At 33.2% G+C, this 16,919-nt stretch overlaps 1 protein-coding gene across 1 annotated transcript; it reads right to left on the minus strand.

Moving 5' to 3' along the window:
• Positions 1-538: 538 nt before the first annotated feature.
• LOC108981202 (probable LRR receptor-like serine/threonine-protein kinase At1g67720) lies at positions 539-9,282 on the minus strand. The gene is made up of 15 exons (XM_018952300.2): positions 8,939-9,282; positions 7,338-7,869; positions 6,526-7,031; positions 6,243-6,375; positions 6,031-6,102; positions 5,846-5,914; positions 5,692-5,763; positions 5,417-5,485; positions 4,675-4,829; positions 4,314-4,555; positions 3,709-3,835; positions 3,543-3,611; positions 3,233-3,419; positions 1,466-1,601; positions 539-1,161 (listed from the first exon to the last, which is right to left on the minus strand). The coding sequence occupies exons 1-15, from the start codon at positions 9,063-9,065 to the stop codon at positions 826-828; spliced, it is 2,832 nt and encodes a 943-aa protein (XP_018807845.1). The 5' UTR covers positions 9,066-9,282; the 3' UTR covers positions 539-825.
• Between the last annotated feature and the right edge of the window lie 7,637 nt (positions 9,283-16,919).

Here is a 16,919-nt window from a genome sequence, read left to right on the forward strand (position 1 = left end):
AACTCACCATTAGTGCAAATTTTTTTTTCTTTTTTTTTAAACATTTTTTAAACATCTTTAAACATTTTTAAAAAATAATAAAAAATGCATTACTTCACCAATAGTCACTTACTAAATCGTTAAGAAAAATAAAAAATAAAATAAAATACCCAAAGAGTAACTTTGAGGAGGCAAATTCATGGATCAAATATTATTTTCCTGAAAAAAAAAAAAAAAAAGGGTTAGGAGGAGGGAAGGGACCACCCCACCTGCCACCTATTTATTTTTTCTTTTATTAATCATGGCGTACCAAAGTGTCATGTGCCTCATCCCCTGGTGGGCCATTAAGCAATAAAAACCTGTGATAATTAAGAGATGAAAAAACATAGTTTCCTTTGGGCCGTATATGTTCTTCATGTTGCAAATGACACTTCACTTAAGATGTAGACAGTGTTCAGGGAACTTCATTATGCTTTGCCATTCCAACTACCAAGTTGAGCCTAAACCCTTATTTAGATCCAACCACTTTTGCTTGCATAAATTAATTGGAAAAGCTTCATGATTTGTAATGTCTGAAAGGTTACTCTTTGTTGACCACAGACATTACTGCTATCTGTCCAACAGGTAACAGCTAAGTACAAGTTTTTCAAATCCACCAGAACTAAATATTGACACTCAGTAAAATCCACCACTACAGCATGTTCAAAACTTGAGGGGGACGTGGTAACATGATAAAGACTGCAAAATCATGAGCTCACCCTGTAACAAAGAATATGATTATTTTCACCTTTTATCACACAAAAAAGAGGCCTTTTGTGTTTGTACATGCATGATGATCGATGAGAACTATCGTGCAGAAGGCCGTGCGATGGAATCATCAAATGAAAGGTAATTATCAGCACCACCCATATCCAAGAGACCCATATTCAAGGAAGAATGAAGAGAGTTCCTTGATATATCATCTGAGTTGCCTTCTCTTACAGACATTGCTTCCTTCTCAATCGTGATTGCATCTTGTATCTCCTTGAGAACTTCTGAAATTGATGGTCTCATGTGTCCGTGTGGTTGGACACACATCAGAGCTTTCTCTGCGATCTTCCACATTGATTGAATGTCAAATTCATCGTTAAGTGAAGGATCGATGATACCTTGAATGTCCCCACTCTCGATGTGTAACTTTGCCTGTGAGAATCATACCAAGTAATTTATCACTTGATGGAAAGTTAATGAAACAAAGGCAGGGTTCACTTCCACATCAATCCAATTGTAACAATGGTCCATGTTTTTCTCCCAAGTACTTCTGCTGATAACTTTAAGAAAACTCAAAAAAAGTGATAAGAGAAAGCTGAAAGAAGATTGGTATGTATCTTTAAAATATGAAAAACTACTTAAATTGACTAATAAACATGATTAATAACAAATATTAGGGTTTCACTTAATTATCACGAGTCTCAATGCCTGTCTCAGCAGAGAAAACCATACTTACCCACTGGACTATGTTCCGGCAATTAACACCAAAGTTTTCATTAGATATTGCTTCTTGGCCAGATATCAATTCAAGAAGAATGACACCAAAACTATAGATATCACTCTTGTCCGTCAACTGCTGTGAGATATAATACCTGCATATCACAAGAAAAAAAATCTATTATTATGTAATATAATACACTTTATGGTAGCCAGTTGATCCAAGAAAATTTTAAACCCATCTTAATACATGTGGAATTAGATTCTGTCAGAGGCTGCTACATGTTTTGTATTTGCAATTTTCTTTTTCGAAAAGAAAGACGACACAGGGTGATCATGGCTGCAGAGTGCAAAATGCTACACAAGCAGCAGTGGGTTTAGATGTTTGACAAGGATTTAAATCGGAGTCCTTAAAGACAACAATTTTGTCACCTGTGACAACCTATCTCTATTTTTAAGTCGTGCAAAGCTTGCGCAAAGCTTCATGATCAGATCACAGAACTTAGCAGAGACAAAACTGGTGGCCATGGCCCCTCGCACCCTAGTTTTGATTTTTCTTAGAAAAATAATATAAAATACATTATATATTTTATAAAATATATATTTGATTAACATATATTTAATTTTGATTACAAAATTTACATGTTCTTTTCATATATATGTGTTTGTATGTTATATGTGCCTAAAAATTAATGCTTGACCACTCAAAATTAGGCTTGGCTCATAAAAATTAATCCAAGTTCAACTAATTAAGGAAATTATAGAAATACCAATTTCTCCTCATAAAAGGCCTAACAGGAGGAGTGTGATAACTCCTTATAAAGCCCAGGATGAGATTGTTCCTAAGCCATATTAGACTTCTCAATACACCCCCTCACGTGTGGGCCGGTATTTCCGGTACCATCATCTTGGGTAAGTCACAGGAGCCCATCATCAGTCATAGGTTAATCTACTCTGATACCATAAGGATATTGGTCAGGTTAAATGCCAATGTCACTTCCCAAGGTACCTATCAATTTGCACACCGCAGACGGCCGGGTAGCGGCGGAGAGTTCTGCTTCGTGAACCAGCTCAGCTGGTTTGCCCGGAGCCCCTTTAATCACAAGCGAGAGTTCCACTCCTTTATATGCCTTGATACCATATAGAAATACCAATTTCTTCTCATAAAAGGCCTAATAGGAGGAGTGTGGTCACTCCTCTTAAAGCCCAGGATGAGTTTGTTCCTAAGCTATGTGGGACTTCTCAATAGAAATGATGGACTTCTGCTTGGGTGCACTGGATTTGCAATATTTCTTTCTCGTTTCTTCTTTTCCACTCCTTGATAGATATTTTTAATGGTTTTAGTTTTTCTCAGGAAAGCCTGTTCTTTTCCTGAAGCTCTTATGTTTTGATGACTGTTTCATTGTATCTACCTTGATTATTGTTTCTGTTGGCCTTGGAAAGTCAATAATTTTTTAACTTTCTATTAATATTTTGTTTTAAATAAATTACTTCGATGTTGTACATCGAAAGACAATTTGTGGTGAAAATTAGTACAAACTGTCACGTATGATTTTCAGGATTTAAGAATATAACTAGTTCCATTTCAATGGGTGATTGACTTGAAAATTGAAATATTTAAAAAATAAGTATTGTCGTTTATTTTGTTTATATTTTGTCAACACAAAAATAGATACCAGTTTTATTTTCAATATATTAATCTAATCTCATATCTTAGGTTTGATATGATGCTTGACTTGGTCAAGGAAAAATGAAAGGATCTAAGGAAGAAAGAGAAAAGCCTTACTCAGGATCCAGATAACCTACAGTGCCCCGCACTATGCTTGACACATGAGAGGCTCCATCCACTGCAAGTTTAGAAAGACCAAAATCTGATACCTTTGCTCTCATGTGTTTGTCAAGAAGAATATTACTGCTTTTCAAGTCTCTATGAATAATGGCTGGAACACAGCCTGTATGAAGGTATTCAATCCCTAAAGAAGAATGAGAATATATGAATCAATTTAAACAATCTATAAAAGTGGAGAGCTTTTTTTATATAAGTGGAGAGCTTTTCTGTTAGTGATACAAGAAAGAGTTTATTTTAGCTTATGAACCTTTTGCAGCATCCTCAGCAACTTCAAGTCGCTTGATCCAAGGGATACTTTGTTCATGCGTTAAAGGGCCTATGAAATATTATTTATAAGTAATGGGCATATGAAAAATTATATATGGTTGAGCATTGAAACTCATATTGCTTTATTGAGAAATATGCAGGCTTACCATAAAGATGTTCCTTGAGAGTTCCATTATGCATGAACTCATAAACAAGCATGCATCTATCTCCTTCTTGGCAATACCCAAGAAACTGTACCAGGTTCCGGTGATGTATCCTTGAAAGAAGAGTCACCTAGATCCAATTGAAGCATACTCAACCATAAAAATCAGTTTCTAATGTCTAACAGCAATAGTGCCACCAAAGAAAACAGGACATATTAATTATAATGAAAAACGTTTAATTAGCATATTAACTTAAAAAAGATTAGAATGGAAGAGATCAAGTTTCAAAACCTCCTCATTCTCCATATTTTTCCAAAACAAAAGACAAGAGAAAGTAGGAAGCAGAGCAAGGCAATTGCAACAAAATTTTAAGTGACAAAATAGATTTAAATTTCTGGACAAGATACAAGTGCTGTACAAAAGGAATTGGGAAGGGCCTCTCATTTCCACTTTGTTTATTTCCCATTCAATGGAGAATTTCGCAACAGTCTCATGCCATTGCATTACATTTCAATTTGGAAACCTTCAATAGCTCATAAATAGGTCAAGATAACAAGACAACCCAAATTCAGAATATGGAAAGAGGTACAGATCACATGAAAACTTACCTCATTAGAAAATTCTCGCTTTCCCTGATAGGAATTGCTGGTTAGAACTTTAACTGCAATTTCTTTTCCATCTTTTGTTTTGCCATAAAATACAACTCCAAATCCTCCCGAACCAATTTTCTTCTCAAATTTTCTTGTAGCATCTTCAATTTCATAGAAAGTGAAGCACTGTGCAGCCTCTGTGGGAGCATCATTCTTGGAAGAAACTAGCCTTCCAACGGGCAGGGCATGTTCAAGTTGGTCTATAACAAATAAAAACAAGGGTTTTTTTAAAAAAGTAACAAATAAGAAAATTTGTGTTGAACAAAACTGTAATTTTACAAAATAATTCATTAACTTGGAGATTGTTCAAGAGTCATACCTTGCTCAGAATACCTTTTCTTCCCTTTGCTCATGAATAGGCATGACACAATAGTACCTATGAGCAGAACGGCAGCCCCAACTGATGATCCAATAATTATATTGATGTGGCTTCCTTTTTTGTTCCCTTTTTGAAGATTGGTGTTCCCAGAGTAGCTGAGTAGAATCACAGTAGAAAGGGTTAGTGTATTGGATTAACGTATACACAAAAATTTTTAAAACCCCCTCGCCCGCCCCCACAAACCCCAAAAAAAAAAAAGAAAAAGGAAAATAATAAAATAAAACGCATGTTAGGAGCCAAGGGACAGATGTCTACATTCATATTCATATTGACTTGTCAACAGTATTACAATTCAACATATCACATTGGCTTGCAAAAAGAAATATAAGACAAACTGTGGAGTATGACTTTATCTACGCTAAGAACCATGAGGCAGGGCCTTCGTAGCTACTTTAGTTTCCACATTAGACACATAACAAAATTGTAATCAGCCATAAAGAAACATAAGTAAACCAAGACAATAATATAATGTGCTCAGAAGCACGCTTTAACATAAATGGAAATACATACACTAGTACACACACACCCACAAAAACGATTCTATGGATGAAAACAAATAACTTGGGTAAAAATATACACCAATGCTTTCATCTCAATGCGGTTATCATTTTGAGGTTACTATTTCTCAAATTTGTAAGAATCTCATATTGCATTTTCTCTATTTGTAAAACGTCATACTCACTTCAAAACCAAGTTTTTATTGAGAAGTCCTGAGGGTACCGTTCCGGACAACATATTGTCTTGCACATACCTGCAACCATCAGATGCATCATATCTATAAGACTGAGCAAGGCAATGCTTACAATTAAAAAAAACAATATTAATATGTCGTATTACTTAATTCTTGATCATATATCAGATAAGATCAATCGCTCAATTTCTTCACAAGAAGATCTGCAAGAGTCTTTCATATTGCATGCTAATTAGATAACCAATATAAAAGTCTCAATAACTTACAGTTCCCTCAAATTTGGTAGATTCATCAAAGAGGAAGGCAGCCCACCCGTCAACTGATTATTCTCTAGATGACTATTCAAGGGAAAGATCATGGTTAGCTTAGTTTTTTTAATATATAATAATATGGTTAGGATAACAAGTCCTCTTATATTACATGATTTTCAAGTCCATGCATCCAGAAAAATCAGGTATTGGACCAGTAAGTGAATTACCATCGAGCCACCTACAACCATAAGAGAAATGGATGATTAAACTGCAACAATCATCAATACTTGTGGAACTAAACTTGGAAACCAACTGTTACAATTCAGAAAAATGGAAATGCAGTACCAAACTTACAACTCAACCAAACCAGTCAACTTTGTCAAGTCTGAAGAGACACTCCCTGTCAAGTTCTTTCTAGACAATGAACTGCAAAGCACCAGGAACAGAAGTAGTTGTGATTATATTAGTGACATTGCTTTTCATTTATTTAGAGACTTACCCTTCAAAAGAAGCAGAAACAAATTGAATATTCATAAGAAAAAGCCATAAGAAGGCTAAACCTTTACATTTTAGTAATCTTTGGCCGTGGATCTGAGTCACACTGCACCCACGACCATGGAACTGGTAGACACGGGTCACCACCTTCTTGAGCCCAGTCTGCTGATGAGTAGTATGAAACCATGTTTCCAATAACTGTTCCTGCAACTCACGAAAACCCATGTTAGAGAATGACGCTCAAGAGCAAACAATCACTTTGCCAAGGACAATAACTATGTATACTAAATTACAAGTTCGAAAACATGATTTTAAATCTTATGCATGCACTCAAGGAACCATTATTACACTTACCGTCTAAAGAACCACCATTTTTCTCCAGATACTTATTAATCTCCATAGCATTCAAAAGAGGCCCCATCAAAGAATCAGATGTTTTCCCAAATCTGAAAGATAGTACAAAGGGAAGAGATAAATTTGCAAACCCAGGCTCATAAAGACGATATTTTCCGTGAGCATTCTCTTCGATATTGACTACAGCCTTGCTGATATCAGTGTTGCCCGGGAGTATCAGTCTAAATTTTCGAGACTCATCTGAACCCAAATCTTCAATTTCTGCAAAGTAGCAGTATGCCCATCCAAAACCAGGAAAGCCATCCAAGTTCAACCGGTATGTTAATGATCCATTTGTACCAACTACAGCAGTCTGCATCACTTTTTCAGGTGGGTTCTCATCACTGTTAACATAAATTGGCATTTTGGTTGACACTTTTTTGGTTCCAGCAGCAACATCAACAAGGTAATTTGCTTTCTTCAGAGAGTCTGACTCCCATATTCTATCGAAAGGGTCATCAGGATACCTAAAATGGCAGTGATGTCCATCATTTCATTGTATGGACAAATCTTCAGCAATAAATATGCAGCAAGATGAATATGTGGCTAGTAAGCCTTTCCTAGCTCAAAGTTCTTGTTTTCTTAAACTATTAGGCTTCCGTGTATGTCAGAACAAATTGAGTAAATAATCTGTGTTCCTTCCCATATTGGTTAATGGATGTTATTTTAAATGCATTCAGATAACAGCATATTAGAATAGTAACGCACTCAGACAGTTGTGCATTTGAAATAGCAAGCTGCAAGGTACTTCTAACCAGATATTCTGAGCATACCTGATGGGAGCTTCAGTATCAGCACCAAAGTTTATCCTGGCAGAGACACTGAGGTAATACTGCTCCTCAAATGCTGTGTAGTAAATTGAACCATTAAATTGTCGAAGCTCAAGAGTAGATATAAATGGCTGCCCAGTAGTAGCATTGGATAAGCACACACTGATAGTAGGACTTGAGGCCAGGAATATCAACTCTCGGACTTCCATTGTGCTAGCATCTGAAATGACTATTGTAGACCAAGGAGTCGCGCCGAGGGAAATGTCAAATTTTGGATAAACATTGTTGCTGTCAAAGTTACCATACAAGAATGTTGCTCTTACAAGGTACCTAGTTCTACTTATGACATTAAGTGTGTAACAATACTTCCTGGAATCAGCTGGAAAGTGTCTTAGGGTCATGTATTGCTTGCGTGTCTCATTTGCAACAGATATGTTAGCTGTTTCTCCATAAATAAGGTGACTGTCAGGAGTCCACTGAAGGCCGAGGCCATCAGTGAAGTTTTCTTGACCTCCACAGTCAAAACTAACAAAACCTGATTCACAAAGCCTTACATAATTATCAACAAAGATGTATTGAAAAGCAAAATAAGAAGCATCAACTTATCTTGAAATAAACCAAATCTAGCAAGAAAATAAAAAGAGGAAGAAGAAAAGCTCATCACACATAATAGTGGCACTTGGTATCAAACATGAGTTTAAAGCTTCAACAGTACATGATACAAAAGAAACCGGACAGCATGCAGCATGTAGCACATCTAAAACGAGCATAAACATTGATAAACTAATTACCAATGTAGTGTTTGACATGAGTTCCAAAATTACTTTAAATCGCAAGAAAAAACTGAAGCTGGATCTTCACTTGTTTATGCACCAGATAATTTACAGGACTCAGACACATTCGACCACCAAAAACAATCACACTTCCCACTACATCCAAGTGACTCCTAAATTCATTCAAGTCCCAGCCACTTATAATCATGTAGTTTACGTTAACTTCAATTAACAAAAGAAAAAAACGACGGTATATTTATGCATTACAAATCTTGCAAGACTGCCTAAAAAGCTAACAGTTTTAGGTAGTTGTAGGTAAGAGAACATTATTATTAATATAGCCTGAATGGCACAGTTGAAGTTTTATTGATCTTTTAGGGTCGGAGAGACCGAGTTGCAAGCACAGCGTTTTCATTCCAATTACCATTTATGCGTTGGATTCTTTATTCTCTCTCTCTCTCTCTCTCTCTCTCACACACACACACACACACACAAATTCTTATGCTGAAGAATAATTGGATCGTACTCAGTTTCACCCAACCCAAGAATCGATTGTTTCCACTTCTTCAATGCGTCATTTGGTTGTTAGTTCTGGGGAGTAGGACAATGGAGATATCTACTTTCCCTTCCTCTTGTTTAGAGCACCAATCATAAAGCAAATGAAAGATGCAAAAATGATAATAGGAGCAAAATTAAGAAAAGATATACATACAAAGCAAATAAGAACAGAACGTTTAAACCCCAAAAGAAACCATAAGAAAAAGGCATATAATTTTGCTTAATTCTTGCTTACACATACACAGAGGAGAAAAAGAGAGAGTGAGAGAGCACCTCGCATCTGGGCTGAGGACACATCCAAGAAAAGGAGGAGGAAGAAAGAGAGAGAGAGGAGGAGAAGCCGAGTCTCCATTACGGGTGTGAAAAGCCAAACTGAAGAGGCTTGAGAATATGATGCCATAACAATGGTGGGAATAAAGAAAGAAAGCAAAGCAAAGAAACAGAGAAAAGCCTGCCTCTGCGCTAAAGATATAAAGTTGCAATGCCACTAACTGAGAAGATTAAAAAAATAAAAGAAAACCCAAGAATTATTAATCTAAATCTGATAGAACAGAACTGGCTTGACTTGAGTCAGTCTCTCTCTATTTTCCGTCTTTTTATTCAAAGTGTACGCGAGTGAGTGACTGACTTGTGGTTGGAGGTAAAACCGTAAAACCACGGCTTCTGTATAGAGTCGTCTTTTTACAGGGTTGTGACTTATGATGTTTATCCGAAATATTTTCAGTACCCAAACTCCTCGGACTCGTCGACGTCGTTGTCACTCTGCTTTAGGTATTTGCTTGCGATTCATTTATGAAAAAAATTATTTATTATTTTTTTTTATCATGATATTAAATAATAAATTTATAAATAAAATATAATAAATAATTTTTAATTATATTATATAATATTATAAAATAATAATAAAATAATAAATAATAATCAAGACAGAATGTAAAGACCAGATTTTCACCTACTACTACTTCTTTAGTCTTATCATAGACTCTTATTGACCGCTTCCAGGCCCTTACATGTTACATCACATCCCACTTGCCTTTCGATTCAACCATCTGTTTTAAATAAAGTCTTTATCTTTAATTATATGTATTTTTTGTATTGATAATTGATATTAAACCAAAACTTTATATGAAATTTTAGGTAGATAATAATAATAAGAACATAAATTAGAAAACCAGAAGACTACAAAAATCATTTAAAATAAAGCCTAAAATCTTTTTAAAAATTTTAAAAATCAGAAATAAAAATAAATAAAATTTAAAGGAGCCAATGAAAATAATAGTAATAATAATAATACAACAAAATTACAAAAAATAAAAATAAAAAAGGCTTGTTGGTAGCCACCGAGATATGGTCCTACGTCACCCCTTGGGTAGGCACTCTAAGGTAACCCACGTGCACCCCCCTTCTCTTATAGATATAAAATATATAATAAAATTTTTATTTTTTTATCAATTTAAATGTTTAAAATAAATAATTAGTTTACATAATATTAAAATAGAAGTCTTGAATTTGAATCATGACATTATATTCTACCACATTTAATTATATATTTCATGTGTTGAATAATCCATTGAGAGAGAGTCTGACTCACACGTGAGAAGAGGTATTAAGATATAAAATATATAATAAAATCTTTATTTTTCCATCAACTTAAACTTTTGGAAGTGGTGGGCAAAAACTCCAAAATTCCGACTTTGGCCGAATTCATACAAGGCTTTGACTTCGATGGAGTAGAGTTTTTAGAATTTGGAGTCGGAGTAACTTCGATTCTACTAGTCGAAGTTGGAGTCGAAGTCTAGAACTTATGTGGACTCCGAACTCTAACATATATATTTTTTTAAATCACATAATCAAAACAATGTCGTTCCACTTCAAGAGGAACGACGTCGTTTTACTTAGAAGGGGGGTCCAAAATGCAGGACCTCCTACTGAAGTAACTAAAAGATGTCATTCTGCTTCATTTCGTGAAGAAAAGGTCCAAAACTGGACCCCCTTCTTACTCCTCACTTTCGCACAACACGCTTGCCACACCCTTTGCCTCCCTCCTCTCCACATTGTGCTTCACCTCCCCCGCCTTCTTCCGTTACCTGAGGCCCCCACGAGCCACCTTTCAAAGTTCATCACAAATTGTAAGCCACTCGGCACTAATTCACTCACTCAAATTTTCTTTTTTGTAGAATTTTAGGGTTCCAAAATCATTTAATTGTAACATTGTGGTTTGAGATTTGTGAAATGTATATGATTTGCTATTCATTGCAATGATTCGTTATTTGCATTTCAATGATTTTAGTTTTTAGGCTTTTAAATTTAAGAATTAAGAGATTTAGGTTTTGGAAAAATTAGGTCTTTTTGTTCTAGACAATGTTCGCTCGAGTGTCGCTCAAGCGAACGTCGAACATATTTTTCAATCGAGTCGCCGCTAGAGTTTGGCTCGAGCGAACATCACACAAATTGTTATGCTTGAGTCTTCGCTCGAATGTTGCTCGAATAAACATCACACAAATTGTTTGATCGAGATTTTGCTCGAGTGTGGTTCGAGCGAACATCACACAAATTTTTTACTCGAGCTACCACTCGAGTTTGTCTCGAGTGAACATCACACAGATTGTTATGCTCGAGCCTTCGCTCAATTGTGGCTCAAGCGAACATCACACAGATTGTTCACTTGAGCCTTTGCTCGAGTGTGGCTCGAGTGGATGCTTATCAGAATTTATTATCTCTGACTACCGTCGAGGCCCTTGTTTGCACATAGAATTGGTTAAGTTCAACTCCCATTCGAGTAGATACCATCAATGCCGAGAGCTATAGGCTTGAATCGGATAACTTTATGTTTATAAATGATTATTTACAAAATTTACATAATTTTATTATTTAATTTATAATTTATATTATTTTGTAGACGTAGCTGTAAATCCTAGACTAATTGTAGATGACTGAGATGGGCGCACCATGGGATGACCCCTTTACTGATGAGAAATTCAATACCATGATTACCATCATACAAAACTCGTCATAGTTAGAGGTAGAGGTAAGTTCATAATGTGTCCTATTTTATGTCATATATCACTTGGCTGATAGTTTAAAAGTCTATAGTTAAATGACTAAATAAAATATAGTGCATCTGATTAATAAAACTTTATGCAGAAAAATTAGAAATCACTATTAAGTCTTCGACTCAAATGCATGGACTATCAGGACTGATGCGGGAGAAATTATTTATATTTTGGTGCTGTAAATTTAAATTTATTCTGAATTTGTAGTTTTAAATTTAAATTTATCGTTTGCAAATTGCAAATATTAAATAACCTATTTTTGTATTGTACATTATTTAGTCATTGTATTTAAATTTTAGCTTTTTAACTTATTTTTTACAGTATTTTAAATTTGTTAAATTACATTATTTTATTTTTTTATAATATTTTCTTACATTAAATGAACTTCGATTGAAGCTTCGACTCCAAGTTTCGATCTCTGATCGGAGTCGAACTCCAACTCCAATCGGAGTTGGAGTCGGAGCACGTTCCGACCTCTGATCCCAGTTGAAGTTAGAAGTCAAAGGTGTGCATTCCATCTTTGTCGGAGTTGGAGCCCATTTATAATTTTTGAAATAAGTGGTGATTTTACACCCTCAACCACCGCCATACATGAGTGCCACCACTTGTGGCTCTTGCTTGAAATTGAATCGAACCACCTATGGATCAGCATCAGTTCCACGACCGCTGTCGTGGTGACCAACTACAATTAACTTTTTTTTATTATTATTATTTTATGTTTTATTATTACTAATATTCATGATTTTATATGTGTTGCTAATAGATCATGATAAATGAGTCAAATTTGAGTGAGTAGTGAGTGGATCAGCCTCGTCTGTTTAAATTTTATTTGAATACAAGTTGACCTGGATCGATCTTTTTATCGAGTTGCATTTTTATATTCATGGTTTGGTAAAATAAACTTTATATATATATATATATATAGATATGGTGGAGTTTGAATTACAAATATTGGATTACAAATTTTAAAATTGAGATAAGAGGAAACAAAACAGATTTGAACGTTGCTGATCGATGATATCCTAAATTTATTTGAGTCAGCTGGATTATTGGGTTCACGACGAATTCTTCTTTAGTGAGACCCTAATTACGAGGATGTCATGTCATTAAAACACTCATGGCTGATTTTACTTATAAGGTTTCTCAATATTTCCAAACAGTACTACATGGTGAATTATTGTTTGGATTTTAAAGCATAAATAATAATGCTCGTGCATGCGTACTGCAAGCTCGGAGCTCATGATAAAAGAAAGAGCAACCCCATGATATGCATATATATATATATATAGTTCCTTTTAATCACTTTCTCATGATGCTTTCAACAAAAAAACTCTCATTATTCATCAAGGACGCCATGCCTTTTACCAAAGTGTGTACTGGAGCTTTGTTCTACCTTTGTAAAAAGTTAAAAACCAAACACATCCCCAAAAGGAGAGAGAGAGAGAGAGAGCTTTACTGAAAGTTGGTTGATTTCTCATATGTTTTGTAATGCTTCCACTTTTTTCCTTTTCCTGTTGGACTTAGTTGTGGAATCTACCGCTGAAGTTAGGTTTTATGTTTTCTGAGTGTTGAGTGTTTTCCTTAGTTATTCTTTTGACCAAATAATATATATATATATATATATATATATATATCTTCCTAATATATATATATATGTGGAGTAGACTTGAGATGTTAGCAGTGGGCGCTTTTAGGATAGCAAACAAAATAGAAACCCCTTTTCTTAATGACTAAGTTTAGTTTAGTTTAGTTTTCGAAGAAGCAGCAATCCCTGATATTAACAGTTTTGTATTTTTGTGTAAAAGCAAACTGCTGCGCCCGCATGATGCATAATTATATATTATTAAAAAGAAACAAAATTAAATTGGGTATGTTTCCAGATAAAGATGAGATTGTTATGTCAGTATGAAATGCCAACTTCCATGCATGTTGATAAAGATCGGTATTTGTGTCCACTGATCCAGAACACCTATAAATTAAGATCAGACTAGACTGGTAGTTATCGGTCTAGTCTATAATGATTTATTAAAATATTTAATTAAATTAAGTGATTTATTAATATAAATTATATAACAAAATAAAAAAAATATTTTATATGATTAATAATAATAATTTAGATTAAAATTACATTATTAATTCATATAATTACTATATAATTAACTAATTGATATTATATATTAGTTAATTCATAGAATATTAACAAGTATTAATAATATATTTAAAATTTTATATTATTAAATATACAATTATTATATAAATAATATATAAAATATTTTTTTATTTTTATTTTTCATTCGGTTCAGTCCGATCTGAAAAAACTCTGGACCGAAACTTTTCGATCTTCTAAAATGTGAACCGAGACCAACCGGTCTTAATCTCTGTCCGATCTGGTCTGTCCGATCGGACCGTTTATCAACCCTAGATGAGACGACCCAAGTGCACACTAAACTGATCCAGGCTAGGGCAGTTTGATTGATCAGTGCATCAGCATGAGGAGCGGCCAACAGCACCTAAGTGCACACTAATTAAAGTGGTCTATGTTGAGGTAGTTGATTATGATGAGGGTCTCCGCGGGATATAATGGTATCTCTGGACAAAAGTGACACTTTCTCACTCAAGTAGCTAGGAATGGAAACTGCTATACCGAAAGGCAAATGTTTTTTTTTTCTTTTTTTTCAATCATTTTTTATACACTTTAAATATTTTTAAAAAATATAAAAAATCATAAATTTATTTCAAAATACTTTCTTAATTATTAAGTAAAAAAATAAAATAAATAAAATATAATTCAATAGAAATTTTCGGTAAAAAATTTCTGTGGAAATAGTATTTTCCGGTAGGAATAATGCAAACTAGAGATTGAATAAGGCAGGGGAGCCACTGAAGATGACGGTGGGTGGAGCCTACTCGTGCTTGTGGCTGTAGTGCATGAGCCATGCACATGCACCCCACTTGATCTTGATGCATGTGATGCATGGGCACTGGCCTACGTACTGGAGATACCCAATAAACACCCATTGCAATAAACACTTGATCTTTTTATATTTTAATTAATTGACATTTACAATATATCATATATCAATTTATCAATTTTTTTTCTCCTTATCGTTTAAATATTTTTTTATAAATATTTTATTAATTTAAATTATTCTTTCTAACTATCAATGACTCGCAATATCTTCGTATCTTTTGATATGTGCAATATTTACTCATATACAATATAATATAATTTTTTCTTATACATAAAAAATAAATTATAAGCAAAGAAAATTTAAAATAAAATCAAAAGATGAAAAAATGTGACTATAATATGAGAAAATAAGTTAGAAATATTAGATGCATGGAAATGATCATTTCATTTCTAGTTATGAATCTAGCAAAATATTAAAGCTTATTTCATCTGGCAAGTGTTAAGTGGAAGACAAAGTGGAAAGAGAAAGAAATAAATAAATTATACATGGATGAATAGTGCCAACTAAATATAGAGAAATCACTATAGCAAAATGTAAAATAAAAATAAAAATATATATCATCAAAATCTATTTTTCTATTTTACATACTAACTTTTACAATATATCATACATGAACTTATCTATTTTTTCTTCATATAATTTAAATTACTTTTTTTTTTATTCTTTTTAAATAGTTCCTCTAATTACTACCATCAAATTTGCAATATCCATATGGTTTTTTTAATATATTTGCAATATATTTTTATATAATATGTAATATAATTTAGTCCTATATATACACACAAAATAAAAATATATATAATCTAAATAAAAATTAAAAATAAAATAAAAATATAAAAACATTGGAAAAATATTTCCAAGATATTTTTTAGAAGAAAATTAAATAGATGTATTTTAAATGATGAAAAATAAAACGAATTTGTATAGTTGGTGAAAATTAAAGCAAAAAGAAATGAGAGAGTAAATGATATATAAATAATAATAAAACTATTTATAGGATTAATAGCGCGCTACATGTAGCGGGTTTATTTTATATGGGTGTAAAATAGAGGAGTTTTACATGATTTATTGGATCTAGTTTTTAGACAAAAAATTACATATTTAGATTCTAAATGCGTTTTAAAGGATCCATAGATAGTGCCCTAACATTCACTGCACCACTAGGCCTTGTTTGTTTTCAGGAAACATCTCATCTCACTTCATCATTATAACTTTTTCAAATCCCTACACAAAATAAAATAAACAATTCAACTTTTTCAAATCTCAAAATAAAAATAATATTAAAAAATATATTCTAACAATATTTTATTCAACTTTTTAACTTTAATCTCAACTCATCTTATCTCATCTCATCTCTGAAAACAAACAAGCCTTGAATTTCTAAGTCATTGACCTACAACGATAATAAAGTTGCACACCAAAAGGATAGGTACATGAGTCTCACGTGCCGTCACTATTTTTTATGCAAGAAAATGTTACAATGATTTTCATTTATGTTTCTATTTCAAGCTTCCCATTATTACAATTGTTGAAAGAAACACTTCTATGGCAGCAAATGAACAGAGCAGCGCGAACTCAGCTCGTGTATATTCGTTCATTTGATAAATAAGATGTTCGTAAATATTAATATAGGTTTGAATATTAAACGAGAAAAACTCGTATAAACTCAGCTCAACTCGGTTTAAGCTTGTGAACCAAACTTGTATAGCTCGACTTGAGTTGTTTGAGCTTGTTTTGAAGCTCGTAATATGTGTTATATTTATTACATGTTACTTATATTTTATATACTTAATTATATATTATTAATTTATTTATAGTTTGTTATTTTATATTATATTTATTATGTTCCCAAAGTGTGTATAGGATAATTTGAATAATAATATATCATGCAACTAAAACTTTTGATTTATTATATTAGCCATATATATTAAATAGTTTAGTCTATTACATTTATCTTATGTAGTATTATGTTTTAATTATAACTACAAGTTAATTTAGTTTATAAAAAGTTATACCACAAGAATCTTTTAACCGAAACCACTTGGTTGAATACTAAATGGTTAGAGTCCTTTTTTTTTTCTTTTTGTTTTGTGTAAAATTTTAAATTTTTTATTAATCAAAGATACAATTCCGAATTTCAAAAAATAAAAAAAAATTGAGTTCGAGCTCGAGCTTGAGCTCTAGTCGTTTATTTATTTTAGTCGAGCTCGAACTGAATTTGAAGAACAT

This window comes from Juglans regia, chromosome 3 (assembly GCF_001411555.2).
Source record: "Juglans regia cultivar Chandler chromosome 3, Walnut 2.0, whole genome shotgun sequence".
NCBI classification, from domain to species: Eukaryota; Viridiplantae; Streptophyta; class Magnoliopsida; order Fagales; family Juglandaceae; genus Juglans; species Juglans regia.

Bases quoted from the DNA above. Each gene is read 5' to 3' on its own strand.
- LOC108981202 (XM_018952300.2), bottom strand. From the start codon at position 9,065: ATGGCATCATATTCTCAAGCCTCTTCAGTTTGGCTTTTCACACCCGTA. The intron at 4,556-4,674 runs GTATGACTCTTG...TATTTGTTATAG, and splicing joins GAAAAGGTATTCTGAGCAAG to ACCAACTTGAACATGCCCTG. The intron at 1,162-1,465 runs GTAAGTATGGTT...TGATTCTCACAG, and splicing joins GCCGGAACATAGTCCAGTGG to GCAAAGTTACACATCGAGAG.